Source organism: Metarhizium robertsii (assembly GCF_000187425.2).
Source record: "Metarhizium robertsii ARSEF 23 chromosome Unknown MAA_Scf_5, whole genome shotgun sequence".
Taxonomy (NCBI): domain Eukaryota; kingdom Fungi; phylum Ascomycota; class Sordariomycetes; order Hypocreales; family Clavicipitaceae; genus Metarhizium; species Metarhizium robertsii.
Window position 1 is genome coordinate 2,173,689 of NW_011942193.1, and position 23,696 is coordinate 2,197,384.

General features: G+C 51.8%; 11 protein-coding genes across 11 annotated transcripts; 3 read left to right on the forward strand and 8 right to left on the reverse strand.

Moving 5' to 3' along the window:
- Window positions 1-93: 93 nt before the first annotated feature.
- Window positions 94-699, reverse strand: MAA_04003 (dUTP pyrophosphatase; the record flags this gene model as incomplete). Its single annotated transcript, XM_007822001.1, has 1 exon — window positions 94-699. The coding sequence occupies one exon, from the start codon at window positions 697-699 to the stop codon at window positions 94-96; it is 606 nt and encodes a 201-aa protein (XP_007820192.1).
- A 708-nt stretch (window positions 700-1,407) lies between these two features.
- Window positions 1,408-2,841, forward strand: MAA_04002 (uncharacterized protein; the record flags this gene model as incomplete). Its single annotated transcript, XM_007822000.1, has 1 exon — window positions 1,408-2,841. One exon carries the CDS (start codon window positions 1,408-1,410, stop codon window positions 2,839-2,841), a length of 1,434 nt encoding a protein of 477 aa, XP_007820191.1.
- Window positions 2,842-3,073: 232 nt separating this feature from the next.
- MAA_04001 (uncharacterized protein) lies at window positions 3,074-4,129 on the reverse strand (the record flags this gene model as incomplete). Its single annotated transcript, XM_007821999.1, has 1 exon — window positions 3,074-4,129. The coding sequence occupies one exon, from the start codon at window positions 4,127-4,129 to the stop codon at window positions 3,074-3,076; it is 1,056 nt and encodes a 351-aa protein (XP_007820190.1).
- A 1,508-nt stretch (window positions 4,130-5,637) lies between these two features.
- MAA_04000 (hnRNP K like protein) lies at window positions 5,638-7,143 on the forward strand (the record flags this gene model as incomplete). The annotated part of the gene is made up of 3 exons (XM_007821998.1): window positions 5,638-6,117; window positions 6,192-7,059; window positions 7,121-7,143. 3 exons carry the CDS (start codon window positions 5,638-5,640, stop codon window positions 7,141-7,143), a joined length of 1,371 nt encoding a protein of 456 aa, XP_007820189.1.
- Window positions 7,144-7,985: 842 nt separating this feature from the next.
- On the reverse strand, window positions 7,986-8,603 carry MAA_03999 (Dimeric alpha-beta barrel; the record flags this gene model as incomplete). Its single annotated transcript, XM_007821997.2, has 1 exon — window positions 7,986-8,603. One exon carries the CDS (start codon window positions 8,601-8,603, stop codon window positions 7,986-7,988), a length of 618 nt encoding a protein of 205 aa, XP_007820188.2.
- Window positions 8,604-10,406: 1,803 nt separating this feature from the next.
- Window positions 10,407-11,917, forward strand: MAA_03998 (DNase I-like protein; the record flags this gene model as incomplete). Its single annotated transcript, XM_007821996.1, has 2 exons — window positions 10,407-10,883; window positions 10,952-11,917. 2 exons carry the CDS (start codon window positions 10,407-10,409, stop codon window positions 11,915-11,917), a joined length of 1,443 nt encoding a protein of 480 aa, XP_007820187.1.
- A 194-nt stretch (window positions 11,918-12,111) lies between these two features.
- MAA_11234 (splicing factor u2af large subunit) lies at window positions 12,112-12,714 on the reverse strand (the record flags this gene model as incomplete). The annotated part of the gene is made up of 1 exon (XM_011413214.1): window positions 12,112-12,714. The coding sequence occupies one exon, from the start codon at window positions 12,712-12,714 to the stop codon at window positions 12,112-12,114; it is 603 nt and encodes a 200-aa protein (XP_011411516.1).
- Window positions 12,715-13,104: 390 nt separating this feature from the next.
- MAA_03997 (Protein kinase-like protein) lies at window positions 13,105-14,868 on the reverse strand (the record flags this gene model as incomplete). The annotated part of the gene is made up of 3 exons (XM_007821995.2): window positions 13,105-13,585; window positions 13,640-14,603; window positions 14,661-14,868. The coding sequence occupies 3 exons, from the start codon at window positions 14,866-14,868 to the stop codon at window positions 13,105-13,107; spliced, it is 1,653 nt and encodes a 550-aa protein (XP_007820186.2).
- Window positions 14,869-15,709: 841 nt separating this feature from the next.
- Window positions 15,710-17,401, reverse strand: MAA_03996 (Peptidyl-prolyl cis-trans isomerase, FKBP-type; the record flags this gene model as incomplete). Its single annotated transcript, XM_007821994.1, has 4 exons — window positions 15,710-15,915; window positions 15,976-16,609; window positions 16,669-17,190; window positions 17,315-17,401. The coding sequence occupies 4 exons, from the start codon at window positions 17,399-17,401 to the stop codon at window positions 15,710-15,712; spliced, it is 1,449 nt and encodes a 482-aa protein (XP_007820185.1).
- Window positions 17,402-18,162: 761 nt separating this feature from the next.
- Window positions 18,163-18,986, reverse strand: MAA_03995 (ThiJ/PfpI family protein; the record flags this gene model as incomplete). Its single annotated transcript, XM_007821993.1, has 2 exons — window positions 18,163-18,392; window positions 18,452-18,986. 2 exons carry the CDS (start codon window positions 18,984-18,986, stop codon window positions 18,163-18,165), a joined length of 765 nt encoding a protein of 254 aa, XP_007820184.1.
- A 1,121-nt stretch (window positions 18,987-20,107) lies between these two features.
- On the reverse strand, window positions 20,108-22,246 carry MAA_03994 (sphingomyelinase family; the record flags this gene model as incomplete). Its single annotated transcript, XM_007821992.1, has 3 exons — window positions 20,108-21,249; window positions 21,309-21,534; window positions 21,695-22,246. 3 exons carry the CDS (start codon window positions 22,244-22,246, stop codon window positions 20,108-20,110), a joined length of 1,920 nt encoding a protein of 639 aa, XP_007820183.1.
- Between the last annotated feature and the right edge of the window lie 1,450 nt (window positions 22,247-23,696).

Here is a 23,696-nt window from a genome sequence, read left to right on the forward strand (position 1 = left end):
GTGGAAGATGGGCTGCCAGAGGCACTTATTTATTTCAGCTTTTAGCCTCGTCCCCTGCGCGCCATCGATCGCTTCCTGGAAACTCTTCCATTTTCAAGCAGCAGTGCCATTGGCGAATCCACCAGTGCTGCCGAAACCACCGGCTCCACGAACACTCTCTTCCAACTCCTGTACCTCCACAACCTCTGGGGTATAAATCCGCTCAATAACCAGCTGGGCAATACGATCACCCTCCTTGATCTCAAAGTCGGTCTCGGCGTGGTTGAACAGCAACACCTTGACTTGGCCCCTGTAGTCGGCGTCGATGACGCCGGCGCCGGTGTCAATGAAGTGCTTGGATGCCAGTCCTGAACGGGGGGCGATACGGCCATCTGTCACCAGGACCAAATTAGCTTTCGAGGATTTTTTTTGGGCCATTTTCTCCAGAATGAGGGTGGACTTACAAGTTCCAGCGGGCACGGCAATGCTAATGTCTGTATCGACGAGGACCTTGCCCCTCGCGGGGACGGTGGTATCCTTGGAAGCGTAGATGTCGTAGCCGGCGGCAAAGGCACTGCCGCGGGTAGGTAGACGAGCCTTGTCGGACAGCTTCTTGACTTGCAATGCGGGAGGGGCCTCCATGGTGGAGAGATCGGTCTTGACGCGCTTGGCTGGCGGTGAGGTGGTTGCGGCGGCGACGGAGTCGGGGGCGGCAGACATTGTGGGTGGGAGAGGTGCAAAGGGGAAGATGAATTGGATGTTGGTAGGGTGAGAAGGAAGAATGGTTGGTATTTGGATGGACTATTCTGGTGTGTCGCGCATGTCGGCTGAGCTGTCTGGTTAAGGGCGTGGGGTTGGGAAGCGAGGGAGACGCGACTTTGCTAGGACGACGCGCGACGTGGAGTGCCGACTGGCTGACAGGTCAAATTGACCAGAGCCAACGGCAGACGAAACCCAACCCAGCCAGCTTCAGTTGGGGGAATTGGCCAATGATAGCACTAGCCGCTACGGTCACTAGGAAGCGTGGGCGGTGGCTAATATTAATTGGGTTCTGGGAACACCGTCAACAGTCTTGTGCAGCAACCAGATGCATAACAAGTGGGTTATCGTCAATCCACTGCCCCCCTAAAACACCCTGGTCCAGGCGTACTCCGTACAGTTTGGCAGAATATTTTGCCAATTAAGCACCTACCTAGGTAGGTATACACTAATATTCCATGGTGTATCATAGCATCAACCGCGATAGTTAGCTACCTGACCTGGTTAACTGCCTGGTAGTGCCTTTTTTTGCCTCCCACTGTTTGAAAAAAAAAAAACCAAATCATCCACAGGCCTGGTCAGGTTGGCGATACAGATCTCCAAATTGTCAAGGCACATCAACTTTCGCCTGTGAGCAGGCAAGTGCAGTTGAGTTGCATACCCGCTGCAATGGCTCTCACAATCCCGATACCAGAAGGGCCCTTCGAGTCCATCGCCTTCCTCGGAGATCGTACGGACTGGCCAGCCTGGTTTGACGATGTCACCGCCATCTCAAGGGCCTTGGATATCTGGAAATATGTCGATCCCGACGGCAAAGACCACCGTCTGAACGAACCCATCAAGCCTACCGTCCCGAAACGACCCATCTTAAAACAGTTCCCGGCTAGAGAGCAGTACGAGACGGACAAGGTGTACGATTTGCGGGTTGAGCAGGCGAGGCATGCTCATTCTCTCTCTACACGAGAATACGATGTCTTGTATGAACAGTACCGCATGGACACTGCTAAATACTTGAGCGACCTTGCTGGTTACACGGCCGCCAAAGACGGTCTTCAAAAGCTGTACAAAATCATTTACAGAAGCATCCCTGAGAGATACCGTGCCTACATGAGACTAGATGGAGCAGAGACGCCCCGAGATATGATCCTGTGTCTGAGGTCGAGAATCAACCCTCCCTCGGATGAAGAAAGGGCGTCGATTGCTCAGCGACAATTTGACATCAATTTGAGAGCTCAGCCTACGGATGACAAGCAAGTATTCATCGAGGCCATTGCCCTGGCCGCCGTCGAACTGCATCGACTCCAAGCGTCAACGTTTCATGAGGCTGTCGCAGTCGAGGACCTGATCAAGTCTTTCCAGACAATTGATAAGCCCTTTGTAGATGCGTGGACTCGCAAGTTGGATGGGGCCCCTGGACGAGCCTTCGGCACGGTGCTTGACATCGTCGAAGAATTCAAGTACAAGATGCGCATACAGGATGACAAGCCCTATCTTAAGGACCTGTCTGGTGCGACACCCGCTTCGGCCTCTGTTTCCGGTGGCACAACGCTTGGAGAGCCGGAGCTACCAATCTCCGTGGAGGTCGAGACGCGGAACCACCTTGTTCAAAATCACACAACTAAACAGAATGGAGTTGACTCGGCAAACCCGTCCAAGAAGGCAACGAAGGCCAAGCAAGACGCAGTTGTCGCCGACGAGCAACAGCCCCAATTCAAAACGGCAGATAGGGAAGCTTCGTTCAACGATAAACCCTCCAAGTCCAAGAACGGTGGTTCAGATCACCCGCCTGCAGAGAAATACTCCAAGTCCAAGAAGAAGGACCAATCGAACGGCGGTCTTGCTAAGCAAACCTGCCCAGGCTGTCAGTTAAGACATGTTATCCGGGGCGACGCCTGGTGGGAGAGCTGTTACGTGTACTACGAACTCGAGGATTTGGGTAATGTGCCGGAACATTTCACCGTCACTGACAGGAGATTGGATTTGGCCTTCTCTCGACTGGAGGATTTCCCTGATGAGCGTAGACGGGCAAGTGAGTGGGCGGGAAAACAGACTGGACAGAATGGCGCGAAGGGGCCAGAGCCTGCCGCGTTCAATCTGTGGTGAACGGTTGATCTCACATGTAGACGAAACGAAAGAGGGTATAGTAGAGGAACTGGTGATATAGATGATGTATTGTGTTGTGGGATGCATGGTCGTACACTTCGGGGGACAAGAGGCTTGAGCGTTTTTGTTGTTGCAATCTCATCCGCATTCATCTGGGCATCGCACGCGCTCCGGTAATGGCGATAGGAGCTTATAATCTTTTGAATATTTACATGTAGAAACACCAGTCTGGTTAATTTTCCAAGTCTCTTCCAAAGTCAATCAGCCGCAGCCTGTTGGCATCCTTGGGGTGAAACTGCGCAACCTTGCTCCGCACCAAGAACCTCGCCGCCGCCGACTCCCGTTCCAGCACCACATACGATGCTGAATTATCCCCCTTTGCCTGAACCAACCTATTTGATAACTCCTCGGTCAACTCGCGCATCTCCCTCCCCGCCGCCTGGATCTCCTCCTCCCCATCCACTCTACCGCCGCCGCCGCCGCTGGTCCTTCCGGCCGCCGCTCCCCAAATCTCATCTATCCTTCTCTGCCGCTTATCCTCCCCAACACCCTTGGACTTCTTCAGCTTCCCCTGGGCGTTGAACCCGGCCGCCAAGTCATCAGGATCAACTTCCATAACATCCCCCACCACAGGACCGCCCAGCTCCTCGGCCGCTAGCATGGGAGCAAGCTGATTGTCAATAAAGTCCAGCAACGCCCTCATGAGCTGTTTCCTCTCTTTGTCGTAAGCCTTTGTCTTCGCACGCAGCTCATCCATCTTTTCGCGGGCGCTGTCTTCGGGTCTCATCTCAGCCTTGGCCACGAGTTCCTGCCGCAGGGCTGCGATTCTCGACGTGAGCGCATCCGTGAGGAGATGCTGGTCCTTGAGGTTGGTGCGGTCAGACTCGAGCTGCTTGCGTTCACGCTCTGCCTCGGAGGCGTGGGATTCCAGGTACGCCCTTGACTCGGTGATGGTTTGGTGCGCGCGGCGGAGGGCGAGGAGCGCGGGCAGGACGGAGCCGGCGAAGGGGAGGAAGGGCTCCGATGTGGTGTTGATGTTTGTTAGAGCGGTTTTTATGACAGTGGCTTGGTCTTCTGGTGATAGGGAGACTTCTGTTTGCTCGGAACGGATCTGGTGGTTTTTGAGAGTCAGTGAGGGCATCGTGGAGGGAGCGCGAATAACGCGTCTGAAACTCACTTTATCGAGCTTGGCTTGGTGGTCGCGGACTTTGCGTTGTAGCTCTTGCAGGGTGAAACTCAGGTTTGCCGCGTAGACGTCGGCCTCAGTGGCTCGCGAGACGTCATCCATTGTTGTTTGTGATGTGCAGGTGGGAAGTTGATGAGTGGGTGAGTGAGCGGGCGAGCATCTCGCACACGCGTTGGTCGTTGACAGCGATGTTGCAAATGAGCTTATATAAGTCACAGAGTTTGACCTCGTTTATAAAAAAGGAGGCGTGTGAGATGATTGGGAAGGGATCAATTACTGCGGCACATGCACGCCCGAAGGTGAGTTTGCGGCGAGTAGGTCAAATGGCAATATATCACACACAGTGTGTATGACTTATGTGGGTGGGCTCATGCGAGGCCAGCTGTGATGAGGTGCAAGAATTACCATTGCCTCCTATTCATGCCGACATCCGTATTTCAAGTCAGGTCATGGCCGGTTTTTTATTCAAGATCCCCCAGTAAGATGAAATGGCTCAAAATAGAATCTTGTCAATCCATTCATCAACAGCCAGGCTCCCGTCGTTCACCATGTTCGCCAATCACTCGGTGCAGCTTGCCGCTCGTGCAACCCACCACTAGGTCAGCTGCCACGTGACACGCCTCGCACACCTCACACAGCTGGTTTCTCTTTCTTCTCCACCCTGGCTGACTCTTTGCTCTCCCAACTTCTCGCGACACGCCTCCAGACAGAGCGACCATCATTTCCTGCTCGGCAGAGAGTCTTTCCATCTTGGGGTGCATACGTCCCATATCTGACAACCGTCCTGACGGCCTCGACCGCACTTCTCCATCTTCTCTTTTCCCTGCGACCCATTCTCACCCCGCTCACTGGCACATTCCATGCTCGCCTGCTGACTCAATTTGCGCCCTCCTTTTGCGACACTCTGGTCATATCCCACTGTCGGCTACCCTCTCCTTGCGGCGTCCTCCGCACGACGACCATCCGCCAAGCGATATCAGTCCGTTGGTTATTAACTTTGAAGTGTGGCCAACAAAGGTTTGGTTTGAGCTCACCGCTTGCCTCTTCCTTGTTCTGCTTGCGAGAAAACCTTCATCCCAGTAGTCGATCGCTTCACCTCACTCCGTTTCTTACCAACCAAAGCAACTTCCATCATCGCACCTCCCTCCTCTTTCTCCTCCACAGTCATCTAGGAGTATTTCACCAAGGAAAGCCCTGGCGTTTCGGCACCCTCCTTTTATACATTTGCAGATCAGTTACCATCAGGAAGACAGACACTTCTACCACATCCTGAGCCCGTCTTTTTCACTTCTTTGGCCCGCGCCCTCAGTTCTCGTCCACGTCCTCGTCCACGTCCACATACTCGCCTCGCCCTCGCGACACTAGCCAAAATATCCAGTCACATCACGAGCATTTCAGAAAATTTTCCGACCCCAGCGATTCTCGTCACTACACCAGCACGTTTTCCTTTCGAAAACCCCTGAGTGTAGATAAAAGACGTTAAATATAGCAGAGAGATCTTGAAAAATCTCTCATCATTTGCCAATTACCAAAAGAACAGTCCCGCCTAGAACTCCTGGGTGCTTGTGATATCTTACGTCAATCAATAATAAAAAAAAGGGGGAGAAGAAATGTCTGCCTCGCCGCCCCAGCCAACCTCGACGAAGCGTCCTCTGGAGGAGGCTTCCTCGCCGTCCCGTGCCACGGACCAACCTGACGCGAAGCGCCCAGCACTGGATAAGGTCATCAAGAATGATGAAGAGAGGGAAGCTAGCGAATCCACAATTGACGTCGCCGACAAGAACGGAGACGAAGATGGCAGCAAGTCAGATCAGCCAGACGTTCCTGTAACAGACGGAGGCAGCGATACGAAGGCCGCTGGTGCATCCAATGCCACGGCATCGAGCGACACTGCGGCAAACTCTGCTGCTGCTCACGACGAGACATCTTGGATTCACATTCGAGCTGTCATCTCGAGTCCGGAAGCCGCCACAATCATTGGTAAAGGTGGCGAGAACGTTTCTAACATTAGGAAAATGTCGAATGCCAAATGCACCGTCAGCGACTACCAGAAGGGTGCTGTCGAGCGAATCCTGACAGTCAGCGGAATAGTAGACGCTGTTGCCAAGGCAAGTCCACTTGAGCTTGTTCCCGTCTCAATGGCACCGAGCTAACTTTCTCCTAGGCATTTGGCTTAATTATTCGCACGCTGAACAACGAGCCGCTTGGTGAAGCCTCTACCGCTTCTTCCAAGACATATCCCCTACGTCTCCTGATCCCCCACATTCTCATTGGCTCTATCATTGGTAAGGGTGGTGCTAGAATTCGTGAGATCCAGGAAGCTTCCGGTGCCCGGCTCAATGCCTCTGACTCCTGCCTACCCATGTCAAGCGAGCGATCCCTTGTTGTAATGGGCGTTGCGGATGCCGTCCACATCGCCACATACTATGTTGGGAGCACGCTGCTAGAGCAGCTTAACGAACGCTTCGGTGGTCCAGCCGCTTCGGCATATGCCACACGCAGCGGTGCCCCGGCAGGCTCTATTCCCGGTGGCATGCAAGTTGTCCCTTACTCGCCTCAGCCGGCTTCCGGTCACTATGGACGACCAGAGAACTACGGCCGCCACCAGGATCGACGGGCTCACCACATGCCTCCGGCTACCTACCCTCCACACTATCCGCATAACGCTGCTCCTCCCAATCCCGCTATGCCTATGCAGTATGGAGGTCAACAAGCAGCCTATGGAGGTGCCCCCCATGCCACGCAGCATATGCCTCCTCATGTTGGTCCCCAGCCTCATGGCGGCCCTCAGGGCCCACCCATGCAGCATGGCATGCCCGGTGGCCCTCTTACGCAGCAAATTTTCATTCCCAATGACATGGTCGGCGCTATTATTGGCAAGGGTGGCCAGAAGATTAATGAAATTCGGCAAATCAGTGGTAGTGTGATCAAAATCAATGAGCCTCAAGACAACAGCAACGAGCGACTGGTCACCATCACGGGTACGGAGGAGTGCAATCGTATGGCATTGTATATGCTCTACTCGAGACTCGGTATGGCCGTTACTCCCCATCAATTTACTTCACGTTCTGTATTTCTAACTTTTGATTCCAGAATCGGAGAAGCATCGAGTTTGATTATCGAATTATGGCAAACCCGAAGTCATACAACAACGTTAACGTTCATTGGAACAACACAGGCAAGGAACTTCTTGGCATGTATCAGCTTAGTTTATGTGCGCCCTGTGACGGACTAGGGGTGCGGCTTAGTTGGCCGGTCGTGCTGCATGAAATGTGGTAGTGTGTAATGGCATATTTATTTTACGAGCAAGGTCGTAGGACGGAGAAGAGAACGTGTTGATCGGGTGATCAAAACGTGGGAGTTTATGGGCTGTGAATGTGTGGGCTGCACCAAGTACTTGTTTAATAGCGCAGTCGAGTCTGTTTGAGTTGATCGCGTTAACGTATGGGAGTTTTGAAATTCACTGGAAAGAGTTGTACAGTTGCACTGCCATGCGCTCCGCAGGATTTGTTGTGTAGGGTGATGATGTTTTGACGCGACTGTCGCGGTCGCCAATAGAAGTATCTTCAAGTATAGTCATAGACGGGGCATGAGGCTGGCAGAGAGCCCAGCTTATTGTTTAAATTCAACGCTCAAGTTCAGGATGATATCCAACAGAGTGATGCGGTTGGGTAATGGTGAGAATATATAGAAAAGAAGGAGAATCATGAGACATAACCGCCCGCCAATCAAAGCCTGTTTAGTTTGACGTGGTACTTGAGAAACACCAGTTAGCCGAAGCGGGATCTTGGCTTTGTAGCAATCGGATACAAGAGAATAACGTACCATGTCGACCGATCTTCTCTCTTCTCTCGTATAGTGAATATTTTTGTCGATTACTAGATATTCGGTTAGCATTTTGTTCTCCGGTCGCACAACATGGCGGACAGTCGGGGGGGCGAGGTCGGGGTAAGCGTTGTTACACATGCTGCGGGAAATCAAGCAACTCACCTTTGCCCTCGCCACGCTCGGCTAGATGCGCTTCTTTGCTGTCCCAGCCGAGCATCATGCTTACTGTAGTCCCCTCGGGGACGTCATGCGAATCATGCATGAGGACGTCGTACTGGCCGTAAAATGAGCCGTGGTGTCCTGGAAGATTGGCAGCATCGACATTGTCGGCAAACGGCTTCATTCGCATCTCGAGCCAGGTGTCGGATGTGCCGTAGGCCGTGAAGACCTCTGTGCAGGGAGCATTTAATGTTGCACTTAGACTCCCACGGACCAAGGCTTTCCAGAAGATATACGTCTCCACTACGGCACGGAACGAAGCAATCCAATTCGTAAAACTGGGCGAGGCAAGAAATGCGTCGTGCGCTGCTAGAGAAGCCCAGCGAATGATCCAAGTCCAAGTTCCGGGACGTTCGATCTGCTGGCCAAAATATGTGGATGATACGCCGGGAACCGCCTGAAGCTGTCGGCAGACGTCGCGAAATGAAAGAGGCAGCTCGGTTCCCTGTTGAAGGGAGGGTTTAAATTTTAAAGTGGCGATCTGAATGAGCTCCGAGGAGGTTGTTTTCTGTTTTATAATATGATTCATGTTGAAGAAAGTAGCGGCGAATCAAGGCGAGGCAGATTCGGGATATTATGGTCTTATACACGGCTGGTCGTCGACAGTGGGGACTGTTGGTTCAGCAAATGCGGCGCGATTTGGGGCGTCTTTAGCGACAACAACAACAACAATGATATTGATGTCTGTTGTATCGAGGTGGAAAATGAAGTCGGGTTGCTGGAATTGATGTCCGGTGGAAATAAGTAGTCAATGGATAGGGCCTCGCAAGAGTAGGGGATAGTGCGGAGGAGAAGATGGGCAGGCAGCAGAGAGCTTTATTGTTACACGGCGGCTATATCGGTGGGCACAGGACCGGACATTACGCTGGAGGCACCGGCGCAAGAGGCCATGGACCATCACCCACAGGTGCGATAACGGGGCAGGGCATGGACATCGGGAACTATGGGGCGTCCTTTGCAGAAGTCTGGTGCAAAGGGACCAACCAGTTAAGCCTTTTCCCTACCCACAGTATTTTGTCGTGGGTGGCGAGTCGACACGTCCAGGGCGGCTCCCGAAGGCAAAAGGAAGTCCGATCCAGTTTTCTCCGAATGCTCTAGAGCCGTGGCAGACCGTCAAGACGTAACGTGTGTCATGAAAATTTTACAAAAACATGGACCGAACAAGGGATAACAATAATCTGGCGTGGCCCGTGGTCCATATGTTGACACAACAAAGGAAAGCCCCTACCTCCGCAAGGCCGGAATCCAGGATCTCGGCCAGCAAGACTGGGTGGTAGGACAAAGGACGCAAAGGTCTGGCGTGATTCCTCCGCTACATGTCAGGAGATGGAGGCGCAGGGCACAAGGGAAGACGGAACCGAGGCAGCCACTGACAAGACGGTAGAGCGAATAGCGTCAAGCGAGATCTGTATCGCATTTGTCGATCTGGCCAAGTGGGGCATTCCGAACTAGAGCCTTGAGCCTTGAGCCTTGAGCCTTTGAAGCCGGCCACTTTTCCGTGGTTCCTCCAAGCCCGGTGTACGGCGAGGTAGTCCGGCAACGGAGGAGAGCTTTGCGGGGATGCACAACAAACGCCTGCTGCGCCCAGGCCTTCTCTTCGAGAACCAACATTTTTAAAACATCCACCAGGCTCCGTACGTGGAGCAAGAATGGCCATGTTCCCATGTCGGTCGGTTTCTGGCGGATGCCAGTGCCGAACTCGGCAGGCAAATCCCCCAATTTGTCGCTTGCATCGGATCTAGGTCCCCCATTGAGAAGGACGAGAAGGCTGGTTTTTATTTCGGTGTATAGAGCTCGGTTCTAACTTCCCTTGTCACCGCGTCTTTCGGTGCCAGTGTCAGTCTCGTATGAGGACCTCGTGTCGAATCTTCACGATGATGTCGAGACCACATACACAAATGTGCAGTATTTGCCTTTGGATCGGACCTGCCAATCGCAAGACCGACGGTGTCGCGTGAGCTACCAAAGACAGTGACAGCTTCATTCCTCCGTAGCTTACCATCCATTGAGACGTGCAAGGCACATTGAGACGGGAAAACGAGGGAAAACGCTGCAGATTCCGAGAAAGAGTATTCGGCTAAAGAAAAAGAAAGAAAGAAAGAAAGAAAAAAGCAAATAAAAAAAGGTACAAGAAGTTATCTGCTTAGCTGAGCTCAAAGCAATTGCTCCCATCGTGACTGCCGTTGTAAAGCTCATTTTACTGCGTCACGTGTCAACAACCATTTCTCACCACCCAATCAACCTAGAGAGCCTCATCCGTGCCTCCACCCAACACTCAATACGAATCAGAGCCAAACCCACGGAAGCGGTAGTTGAATTAAACAGGCTCACAATGCCCTTGGCTAATATGGAGAGCGGCCAAGCGCAGCACAGCACTGAAAATGACGTGGATCCGACCCTTCCATCAGAACTCACCCTCCTGACCCTCAACTGCTGGGGCCTCCTCCATATATCGGCCCTTCGCACTCCTCGCCTCGCCGAAATAGGTAGACATATAGCTGCACTCGAGCCGACTCCTCACATTGTATGTCTCCAAGAATGCTGGGTTCAGGACGATTACCGTGCCATCCGAGACGCTACGCGGGCCATTCTACCTCATGGAAAGTTCTATCACAGTGGTGCGTTTGGGGGTGGTTTAGCGATCCTAAGTCGTTGGCCTATTGAGGAGAGTTCCATGTTTCCCTACAAACTGAACGGACGGCCAACCGCTTTTTGGAGAGGTGACTGGTATGTCGGGAAGGGTGTTGCCACAGCCAAGGTGAGATACGGACCAGGTAGAAAGGACATCATTGAAGTCTTCAACACACATGTAAGTGGCAAAATCCATCCATGACAGGCTTTTTCGGCCTTTGCATAGCTAAAACCTTGGTACGAAAGACTCATGCTCCCTATGAAAGCGAGCCTAATGACTCGTATCTCTGTCACCGAACCGCCCAGGCATGGGACATCGCCAAACTGGTCCGCGGTGCCACTGACCGTGGGCACTTGGTCGTCGCCCTTGGTGACTTCAACATGATCCCCCTCTCCCTCGCCTACCGCATCATCACATCCGGCGCCCCCATCCGGGATACGTGGCGTATCCTCCACCCTGACAGTTCCATCGGGGCATCGGACCAAGCCGAAGAAAAGGCCCGCGGTCTCCCCGTCCCTACAGCCGAGCACAACCTCCTTGTCAACGGAGCAGCCAGTGATACGGTCTATAACACATGGAGATGGAGCAAACAAGAGCAAAAGAAACTCAAGCACGATCCCTGCCCCGTGGATCCTCATACAAAAGACCCCCAGGGCAAACGCATAGACTATGTCTTCGCATCAACAGGCGACGTCTCCGGTGGAACAGGCTGGATAGTCAAATCTGCTGCTGTAGAAATTACAGGTCGCCACCCAGAGTTGAATTGCTCCCTGTCTGATCACTTTGGCGTCCGGACCACTCTTCAACGGCACACTCTTTCTGGCGGTGCTGTTCAAAAGCCCACCGAACATGACTTACAGCTTCGCTATAATGAAGAACATACTTGCAGGCTCACCCTCTCCGACTATGACGAGATTCTCGCCTTGACAAAAAAGTATACTTCTCGAGAAAGGCAGCAGCGATACTGGCGTGGTCTTCACTTTTACGCGTCTGTACTTATTTGGATTGGCTGCTTAGTAGCTGTGTGGTTCAGTCCGCGCAACTTCGTTTCCTTCCTCCTCATGCTGTTAGCCAGCCTAGGCTTGGCCACAGGTGTTATAGACGGTCTCCTGGCTTTATTGTTCTTCTCCGGCGAGATTCGTGGTCTCAAAGAATTTGAATGGGAGGTCCAAAATGCCAGGGCCGCTGCCGTTTCACGCGGGTCATCTTAAGGTGTAGTCATACCACTTACCAAGTTCTGTTATACGCTCAAAGGGGAGGAGAAAAAAGAATAATATTCTATAATACTAATAATACTATGGTCCAGCGACCAGTAATTCATTTTCTCAGTCTTCATACTCGGATCTCATACTCGTCTAAGAGTTGCTCGCGCTTCCCCCCTTCAACTGTTAACACTTCGCTGAGTTTAGAGCTCCGCCATCTCGTATTTCCCCAAATTTGGCGTTATGTACCCCCCGGGACGCATCCGACGCCACCCGTACCCCATGAATGCCGTCTTTTTTCTCACGTCCAAGGCCAATGTTTTGGTGCTCTGATCTCGCAATAATATGTCTCTGGGTCGCTTTCGTTCTTTTCTTCCATACATACGAATGAATGTTTTGAGAGTCTTGCGCTCTTCAGGCGTGATATTGAAAGTTCTATCAATTCTGCGATCAGCACTACGCAGTCTTGTCGAATCGTACGGGGTTGAAATTAGCTCAATCGCCAAATTTTGAACCACAGGCCGGCATTCTCGCAGCACCCAGCGAATATGATCAGGTGTCGGGTCCACTGTCTCGTTCTCAGAGGAAGCCATGGGCTCTGTAAAAGGATCTGACTCGTCAAAATAATGAGTGTCATCGAGACTAGTTATGTGTGGCACAAATGGTGGGTTGATGGCATGAACACGGTCCCAGGGAAAATTCTTGAACCAGCGGTGAGACTTGATATCTTCCGCATCATCTGGAAATACATGTCTTCCAAAGACATCCGTGTATCGTTTATTGTCAACCTGGCAGCGATCCTTCATTTGGTAGCGCCTCGAGCATAGCCGGAGCTCCTTGTCCTGAATCAGCCGATATACCAAGTCCTTGCATTTATCGCTAATCAAAGGTCGATGTGGGAACGAGAAGATCTTTTTGTGATCCTAGGAATATGATCATCAGAAATCCTTGGTCCCTAAACCTCGGGGAACTCGGGTGAAACCTACCAAGATGTTGCTCTTCGTCTGTTTTCGACCGTCGTCGGCAAAGAAAGGGGTATGCCCATAAAGGCACTCATATAGAATGATGCCAATGCTCTACCAATCGCACCTTCCATCATACTCAGAACCTTTACAAGCTCTGATCACCTCTGGTGCCATGTACTGGCTCGTTCCGACGACAGAATTCGCTGAGACACGGTTGCCGCATCTGTTTCTCTAGCCCAGAAGGCTAGGCAAATCGTCTTCGTTTCCTACACTCTTCCGTTCGTGGCGGTCCAAAATTTCCTTCATTGCTTGCAGCCAGGGTATCTGTGAACTAATATTGGCAGACTTCTTTCGATCCTCTGCGTCGCCATCCACACGGATACCCAGTCTGCCCAACAAAGAGTAACGCTGGCAGTTGTAATATGAAAGGTCATGAGACCAGTGTCCGTCAAATGCGAGCCCAAAGTCCGATATTTTTAAATGTCCCGATGCCGATATCAGAAAATTGTCAGGCTTGATGTCACGATGAATGAATTTGAGTCGATGCGCTTCCTCAACCGCCAGAATCATTTCAGCAATATAGAATCTTGCCACTGACTCAGGCAGTATGTTTTCTCGAATCAATAGACCAAGAAAGTCTCCACCTGGCATGTATTCCATCACCAAGTAAAGACTTGTCAGGTCATCGAAACTGGCTACCAATGGAACAATCCTGTCGTGGTTAGTGAGCATGGCACCGCCTCTGAAATTGCTGGGAACTCGAGACACTAACCAGTTGGAACCTTCTGAGGCGACAAGAAAATCCCTCTCTGCTCTTAAATGTCCCTCCTGGCAGCTCCGAAGCATCTCCGACTTTCGTATGATCTTCATTGCATAAACTTGCCGAGGAAACGCATGTGCCTCACTAGCTTTTTCACGTACTAATTTGACAACCCCAAAGCTGCCTCGGCCAAGCACCTTTAGGCAGTCATAATTTTCCGCGTATGAAAGGTCTTGACGATCGAGAGAAAGAAGAGATTTTATTGTCATTACTCGTGTCTCTCTTGAGTGGCACGTCTCCTGGTAGTAAAATGATCGTCTGATGACATCCTTTTCATCTAGATCCAAATGCGGACTGTAGTAGAGCTGGGATTCTAGATATTGATGGCGAGCAGCCCGAGCGTTCGGCTTGTTTAAAAGATTATTGAAGTAAGTTTCAAGATACACCTTGGCGCCTGCTGCCTTCTCAACAGTGAGGATTGTGGGCTGTGGTTGATATAGCCCCTCGTCGATGGTTTGCAAGGTGCCAGCATCCGGACTAGATCTGGACCACGGATGCCTACGGCTCCGACGTCGTTTCGGACTTGCTTTGTTGGAAGTTGATTGCGAAACCCTAGAATCCACAGATGTTTTCCGAGTTGAGTTGTTCCCAACGACGGACGATTTGTCAGTACCCAGCGAGGAAATCGAGCTAACAGCATCGCCAAGAGGCAAGGAGGGAGAGCTTGGCATGGCTTGCAGAGACGTCCGCCGTCGCAAAGAAGAGCCTCGAAGGACAACTGTTGCATTGGTCGAAGTTCCAAAGTTCTCAAATCTGAGCCGCTTAGCGAGAGCTTTTGGTGACAAGCCCCTGCCTTTGTGCAAAGGAATTGGTGTCATCCCACCCACGCCATGGCTGACGTATTTTCTGTCCGCATTTGGGGATGAAGAGCGCCTTTGATTCCATTCAATGATGTTGGAGTTGTCTGAGCCTAGTTATTGTTGGCAGGTGTCAGCAATTATGTCAAGAAAAGGGGGCAGGCACGTACAATTGTATGTGGTTTGTCTGATGGCGCGGATAGCACTGCGTATCTCAGACAACACTTTGATACTCCCAGGTCGATTCTTGGGTGAATTCAACTCGGTTTGCTCTCCATCTTTTCTGTTGTCCGCATTCGGCTGTGGTCCCGATATCTGTCTAGCTGCTGGGTCCAGTGCTGGGCAACTACTGCGCTTGTTCAACAGCTTCGGCAGCATATTGCCTGGCACTCAAAGACGACTTCAATGTCAAGAGCTGACTGTCTTTGCCGAACCCACCTCGGTAATATTTATTCCTGAAATGCGTCGATAGGCATGTAGGCGGGTGAGTTGACTTCCACAGCCCACGGGTCGGGCAAATGGAATGAATGCTGCTGATCAAAGTTGGACGACTGGCACGGATGGCAAGGAGGCGAGGTTTCGGTTTCTAGGTCCGTTTAGACTGAACCTGCTCTACACGTGAATTCGGGCTTCGTTACTTTCCGCTTCTTGGCCGAATGTAGGCGTGATTCGGGATGGCTCTTGCCTCCCCAGGACATGTGTTAACACGGCTTCCTCAACTCCCTGGCTACACATCAGCAAGTAATAAATAGTTCTATGTCAAGGTATATAGTCGCAAGCATCTTCGGCATGTGTCTCGGCCCATGTCACGCAACTTCCATCAAACATTGCTTTTATTGTATAAGTACGCCAGAATCCTTGAAGCAGGCACTCAATACATCCATCAGCGGCGGTCTATGCTATCGACAACGCCCTGCTCAGTGATACGCCAATCATGCAAATGCGGATCATCGCCTCATCCTCCCCTCTATGCCCAACTGCATTATTGCGTTCAGTATTCATCAAACACGTCCGCAAATCCTAACAGAGGAGACAGGTCCAAGACTCTTCAGCATCGCAGTGGGTCTTACGATGGAAATTCCAAACCTGGAACGTGACAAACGCCGCTACCCAGCTCGTGCCAGTATCAACTCAGAGTTGGGCGCCCGGGATATTCTTTTACATGCAAAACCAAGAACAAAGGAGAAATGAATACATCAAGTCGGGAGCCTGTTCTGACTTATTTGATCTCGAGAAGCTTGACATCAAAGGTCAATTGGCTGTTGGCAGGGATGCCAGGCATGCCACGAGAGCCATATCCAAGATTTGCAGGGATGGTCAAACGACGTTCACCGCCAATGGCCATGCCGGCAATACCAATGTCCCACCCCTTGATAACCTCATCCTTACCGACTTTGAAGGAAAAGGGTTTACCCTTTTTGTTGGCTATTTCCATGACTTAGCATGATAGAACAGATGAGAACAAGTAGATTTGACTTCACATACCATCAAACTGCTGGCCGTTAGCAAGCTTGCCAATATATCGGACGGCAACGGTGTCGCCCTTCTTAACGGTGCGACCCTTGCCAATGGTTCGGTCGTCGACGGTAACGCCCTGAACGACCTTTACGCCAGTTGTGGCCTTGCCGGACTGCTTGCCAGAGCCAGTAGGCCCCTGCTCGAGGTTCTTGGCGAACTGGACCTTCTTGTCCTTCTTGCTCTCCTCGGCAGCTACGGCCTCGCCCTTGTTGTTCTTGAGCTTCTTCTGTTGCTTCTTGGAGTCGGCAGCCTTGGCAATCATCTCATCGAGACCGTCGGCTTCCTCGGCAGCGCGCTTATTCTTGCCCTTCTTGGTCTTTACCAGCTTAGGAGCTTCCTCCTCGTCAGAGTCGACCTCGGTGACACGGGGATCCTCAACATCATCAAGCTCGTCGCTCTCATCGTCACTAGCATCCTCTCCCATGGCGTAATCCAGCTCTTCAGGGTCGAAGTCATAGTCCTCCTCGTCATCCTCACTGTCATAGTCGTTCTCATCATCCATGATGTAGTTTCCAGTGAGGTAGACGGTGTGTGTACCAGTGACAACAAAGAATACCTTCTCGCCGTGGTTGACAGTGATATCGAGCGGCTGCTGATAGTTCTGCGTGCTACTGTTAGCCCCACATCCATTGACTGACATGATCAAGGCAATTGACCTACCCGCTCGGTATCAAGAGTGCAGACAACGAAGTTCTCGAGGTCAGCACCGTCATCGCTGTCGTCATCCTCGTCATCCTCGTCTTCATCATCCTCGTCTTCTTCTTCGACTTCCTCAGTGGCCTTGCCCTTGCCCTTAGCTTTGCCCTTCTTGTCCTTACCCTTCACACCGTTGGGCTTGGCATCCTCCATGTCTTCATCTTCGTCATCTTCTTCATCCTCATCCTCCTTGGTAGCCTCGAGGAGTTTCTTGATAGCAGCGGCCTGCTTCTGCTTCTTAGCCTTGGTGGGATCGCTAGGGCCACCGTTGGCTTCCTCATCATCCTCATCCTCATCGTCGTCAGAGGCAGCGAGCAAAGCCTTCATATATTCGTCATCGATCTCCTCGTCGTCATCCTCATCGTCAAGGCCAGGGAAAGCCCGCTTAACAAGTCGCAGAGTAGCGCGAGGAACAGCAGGCACGTTGCCCTCTTCATCAGCCTCTGGCTCCTCGGTAGGGTCCAACGCAGCCATGGTGATGCGGAACTGGTTTGTCGGTTAGTTGATTTGCCGCAAGTTCATGGCAGAGAAATGCCAATCTGAAGGGCATGTTTCATGCTTGCATCTTGGGACATGATAACAACATGACAAGGTGAGAAATAGCACTCACAGAAGCAGGGAAGTCCATGGCGGCCGGGATCAAAATCTCGCCAGGTGGGACCTCGAGGCCATACACGGGACCAGGAACGGCGGACATTTTGGCTAGACTAGTTATAAATTGAGAAGCAAGAAGATGTGTAAAGGACGCCGAGGGAATTATTAGGTGGAGGTGGAAGGCGAAGAAGTCTGCAGTTGCAAAACGTGATATTTCTCTGGCACTGGCGAGGTGTGAAAATCGAAGATCGAAAAGTCAAGGCCAGCGAGCGACGAGCTTTGGAAATTTTTCTTTACCTTCGCTGTCGAGACTCCGCTTTGGACTTCTGGCCAATTAGAAAGAGCGATAAGTCGTTATCGCAACGTGGGACCAGCACTGGGGCGCTGTCTCAGCAACGGCCCCACCTGAACCGCCCAAGTACCTAGGTATCTAAGCACGTAACCTGCAAACGCAGGCAACTGCGACTGAGGTGAACATTTGAAAATGCCGTCTGAATTGATATCAAGTGCTGCCTCTCAATCAACCAGACGTAATCATTTTCTTGACCACGCCCCTGAAGACCCTTTCATCGTCCTTCGTCGTCCACAATAATGCCTTTTGAGGTGAGGATTTCAATCAAGAGTTTCATGGCATGTTTTTACGCTACATATATATTTACGGCTCTTGTCTTGTGCCCTTGCCCAGAGTAGGAGATGTTTCCGCTCTTCGAGAATTGATACCACCCATCAACCCTGCCGACACCAAAACGACGAGATATACTACATTTCTACCCCGTTTCTTCAGCATCCTCACAACACTCCATCACGTCTGATTAATTGCCCCCAAAAAACTTTCACCTCGTCCTCTGCTCTGTCACGACTGGCTCACGGCGTCTTTGCCTTCGCCGTCTCCTGCCGTCGTGTCAGATTCAGAAACCATGCCTTGACAATTTGCCACGCAAAACGCAGATAGAATACAGATTGATTACCTTCATAGAACTGGCCTCGGTCCCCAACCTCGGTCATCATCAGACCTGCCTCGACAACTGGCTGAGCCCAGCGGTTACTAGCTCGTGCATATGCAGCAACCAGCTCATTCCCATTCGTAACGCCGCCTAAAACACCAGCATCTAATATTAGCCTTGCATCAGAGGAGCCGTGGGTTGCAGCATACCGCTTGACCAAAAATTGCCATCCTGCACCCATCGGTACTTGTCCCCAACTAGATTCAACTTGGGGAACGACTCCTTCAACCAATCCTGCAATCCTCTCGGCCCACTCGCTCTTTTGCCATCCGCAATGCCTGCAGACGCACATATGAACAAGCCCGTGCAGATACTCAGCACATCCACGCCCTCTGTCTCGGCATGTCCTCGTAGCCACTTGAGTCCCTCTTCTGCAAACTTCTCTGTCGGATCGGGACCAGGAACAACCACCATGTCCAGTTTGCCCGGAGCCACCTCCTCGTCCGTGTACACGTGGGTAGCTTTCAGAACAGCCCCTGAAGTCAATGGAATCTCGGGCCCTTGCTTCGGGCTGCTAACGTAGTAAATTGACACGTCTGGTGCGAGAGAAGAAACGTGCGAAGGGATGAAGGGGAGGACGCCGAGGTACTTCTTGGACATGACGCCGAAGCTATCAACGCATGCAACGTCGAGGAATTGAGCGCCATTGGGGATGAACACTCCTATCTTGATGTGTGACGGCATTTCGGCTTGCCTTTTTTCGTCCTTCCTTGCTGGATAGTTGATGGGTGATGTGGGAGGTAAGAGGGCAAGTTGAAGTGCAATATTGAATAATGCACGTTAACACCACAACTCTAATGGGCCGCCCACTAAATCCAAGTGGACAATTCAGTAGGGAGAGTAGAGCAGTGCGCAAGCAAGATGAGGGAAAGTGCGAGGCAAAAGAATTTGTATTCCAAGACCCCAACACTACTTATACTCTTTCTGCAGCCATAAACCCGCGACACATCGGATTTGCGACGCCGTGTGGCGGATGCAAAGCGGACGTACATCCGGACCTGCTCGGAGTTGAGACGGCGGCGGGAGATCCACTCCGCCTTTGCCGCCGAGGCAAGCGATTAAACTTCAATGTCAGCATTTCCATGACCGTTGACGTGGGCGAATAACCAATTTATTCGTACGACTCAGGAGTCAGGACAGCGGGCTGTGCTTGCGAGATTTGTGTTCCATCCAAGCGCAACTCTCCTTGCATTGATAATTAGCTGTTCAATATTCATCACGGGGCGTGGCATTAATCATCACTTACACGACGGCCCGGCAGAAGCCATTTACAAAATCCCAGTCTCACGCACCGGAGCCAGGGCTACATCCATAAGCATTAAATATTAATCATCTAGTCCAAGACATTAACTACCTCCAGTCTCGTCGCGCCTCTTCCGGGCCCCCATTACAGCACGACCCGAACCCCCCATGCTCATCGATTCCTCTATGCAAAAATGTCTAGCGAATGTGCAAGACCAGCCAGTGACCGGGCACACTGCGCGGATGCCCAACCCCCGAAAAAAACGCCGGCCACTGAAGTTGGAAGAAGAAAAAGAAAGAAAAGCTTCGCGTCGAAACATGATTCTTTGACGCTGACTCCCAGGCTATGAAGCGGGTAGATCATGCAAGTATGTGCAGATTAGGTCATGTGCAGCACGTTGTGCCATAAAGCCACCACCATGTAAAATAAATAAATATATGTGAATCAAAGAGTCGCTGAACCAGGCATCCCGAAATCACCAGTGCCACGTCTTCCTGCCTCGTAGATGAGTCGTGGCGGCAAGGAGAAACCACAAGTAAACATTTCCATTGGACAAACGGGGTCACGCCATGTCCATTGCAGCCTTGGACCTGGCCCTCTGCCGTGTGACTTTCTTGCTGACCGCGTACACGAGATTCACCGTCCAAAGATGACATATCTCGGCCTGGGCGCAGGGGATGGCGCCGTACAGGGGGGCCACGACCGGCACGAGGATGTAGTCGACAAAGTTCTTCTTGACCGAGCGGTGAGAGAAGCACATGCCGTCTGCGAGCTTGGCACGCGTCATTTCCTTCTCGCGTGAGGCTACGCAGATTCGGTGGTAGCTTTCATAGAGAAACAGGTAGCAGGCTACACCCATGAACCCCATGGTCCGCAACATGTTGGATACCGCAAAGATCCAGGCGACATTGTGGGGGTCACCGTTGCCGTCTGCAAACCAGACGTACAGCGCGGAAGCAAAGACGAGAATGGTCATGTGGACGGGTAAAAAGTGCGCCTCGAATAGTCGGTGGAAGAGATAGAATATCTTCTCCAAGTGCGGTTCCTTGATGGTGTCCTGGGTCAGGTCCGAGAAGATGCCGTTCGCAGCCGACACGTCGGCGGTGCTCGTGAATTCAATGTCGGGAATATACAGGCTCGATTCGTTGCCCTGGCTGTGAAGAGGCCTGAAGGTTCTCGTCGTCTGTTTGCGATCTTTCCACATCTCAGCTGCCTTGCGCAGGGCGAACCCAGTATCCAATGCTCCCCACATGTGACGGAGAGCCTGCTTATATCGTGCCTTGATGTCCTTCACGGCTCCCCGGATGCCTCCTTTCCCGCCGCCCGTGACATTGCTCTGGCTTACGGGGCTAAGCACGGTCCGACAGGTCAAGTTGCCATTGAGCGCAAAGAAGCATTTAATGTACATGTGTAAATCTTCACCAATGGCCTCAGCGTCGCAGTCCCAGCCGCCGACACGGTCAACCAGGATCAGAGGCAGAGAGTAGACTGAAGTAGGGGGGGCTATAACTGAGCCCTTGTAGAGACCAGAGATTCCGGCTGCACACCAAAGAATGTCAGCCACGCGGACAATCGCCGGTACGGCATGGGCGTTGCGATCAAAGATGATCGGCGCGGCATACAGTGTCGTCGACGCTGTGTCAGGGTGGGCATGATGCATGCTGGTAATGCTGGTGAAGTAGCTAGATGAAAGATGGCTGTCCGCTGTAGAGTCTTTGTAAGCTCCGTTTGCGTCAAAATGCACAAGAAAGACCTGGACGTACCATCAATTCCAGTCACAATGACATTTTGCCTCATCCCCATCGAATACTTGACACTGAGTTTGCGTGCAGCCCAAGCCAGATTGCTGCCCTTTCCAGCGGCCTCCCCTGGAATATCTGCAGGATGTATAGAGAAGTCGATGGAGCGGAACTTGTTGACAAATTCATGGATGAGCTTGAGAGCCTTTGATTCAGACTCTACTTCGCGCTGTTCCATTCCGAGGTAGACCTGGTGCTAGCATTAGCCTCATCCTATCTCTCGACGGGCAGATCTGCCACCCCAATTGTTGCGCTCGATCAAGTGCCAGAATAGCATTCTCGATGCTGATAGTAGCCGTGAAACGCTGGCCTTGCGTACGCCGGTTTTCTTCTCTCTTTGAGGTACTTACATCATAGCAATTTCGAGCCTGGGAATGCGAGGCCAGGACGTCCAGTGTCTCTTTGAGGGTGTCCATCTCCTCCTTGTAATTAGGAATGATAATCGCGTGAATGACAGCATCTTCCATGTATTCAGTGGCATCTGTGTAGTTTTCAATCTCATGGTCACTGGTCTCGCTGAACATTGACGAACAAGCATTGCTCTCCGTAGCCAGAGTCTCCGAGGTAAGTGTCGCAGAGCTGCTAACAGATGTCAAAGATACACGACGGCGCACCATGGTCCTTTTGTAGTCCTCAATTGCCTTGCTCTGGGCCGCCTTCTTGAGCGATTGGGTCATGGTCCAAACCGACCAGCATGCCCGGACGGGGAAGACGAACACGAGCCCATGGATAAACAGACAGTAGTACGAGAATACCACTGTCCAGATTCCCGCCCCGTGTTGAGGGGTCACGATCGGTTTGAAAGCCGCTTGCCCGTTTTCTCTGCTGAACTCGTCGCTTTGCCATTCTTCTTGCGCCTCGCGAGAGACAACCCAGTAGCATAAAGCTATTAGAACAAGCATGCTCAGGGCGCCGGCCCGTCTCGAGCACCACGTAAATACGGACATTGTCAATCTCGGAGCTCGGGAAGCTTCGTGGCGCGCCCCAGACCAGAAGCAACTAACAATCCGACGATGCCAGTGGTAGTTGCAATTCGGGACCGAGGCTGCAGTATATTGGAATGAGCCACTGAGACGCCTTGTCCCATGAAGGTACAAACAAGGTAACCGGAAAAGTCAATAAGGCTTTGCCTAGACTGCAGAGGGCGAAAAAGGTGAAGATGAAAGAAAAAAAACAGAGCAGCCACACTCAGAGGGCTGGAGTACCTGGGCCAGATAAAACTGACCACAGATCTCTTGGCTCCTCTCTCGGGCAAGTTTGTCGACGCATGACCCATCCCAGGGGCCTGTCCAGAAATTTATGGGCGGAAACATGACGAAATTGTACAGAACAAGGCTGGACGACGGATTCCATTCCCACATCAAGAGGCTGGCTAGACGGGCTGTTCCACATGTCACCGTTCAAACGCCAACAAGCCTCAGTACAGGCGGTACAAGGTACATGTGTGTGACTGGGTTGGAATGAAGGGTTAGCACTTGCCTTGGGAATATGCATGGTCCATGTCCGTATTGAACGGTGATGGTTTAAGGATGTGGTCTGTAGATCAATGACCCTTGGTGTAAGCGGTGCCTGGACACTCCAGCTCCGTTATCAGACCCTTTCAATGCTGGCCTATAACTAAGCCGCAACAGCACACGCAATACACTAGAGTATTATTGGGCGGGCTTTGAACCGCCTCAACGAAAGACTTTGCCAAGAGGGTTTTGTAAGAACGCGCGAGCCGTTGCGATTGAAGCAAGTGGCAGGGCAAGGTGCAGTCAAGAACAAGGGTCCGTGGAAGCTAACGAGGCGTCTTTGCCTGGCATCTCTGAGTTGTCATAAGTTGTATGAAGTTGGTAGCTTTTAAAAAAAAAAGTGCGTGATGAATATACGTGTAAGGTGAAGACAGAACCAGCTTTCCATACACATACTAGTATTAGAGTGGCATTTGAGGAATGCTACCACCATGCTAGGTTAGAAATGCCATGTTCGCTTGATCCCATCTGTCCGTCATGCATTGTATAACCAACTGGAAGTACCGAATAGCCGTCGAGAAAAACTTCGAGTCCGATGCAAACCTTGTCTCAGACTGAACGAACAGCCGGGTCCTGGCGGTCAAAGTAGGACGTCCAGCCTCGGGTCACACAAGAGCACCGGCCCAATGCCTCCGAACCCGGGGTGACACAAGAGTGTTAAATCAAACTCAAACTCCCACCGTTGAGGCTTTGGCTCTGCTGAACGTGGTTGACGCCAGCTGGAGCTCTTATCCATCGTCGCCCAGTGAGTGGCTTCAAGGTTGCCAAGGGCCCAGGATGGTCAACTACCCAATTAGAGGCTTGGCTGTTGGGCGGAGGCGACGATCAGTTCTATTAG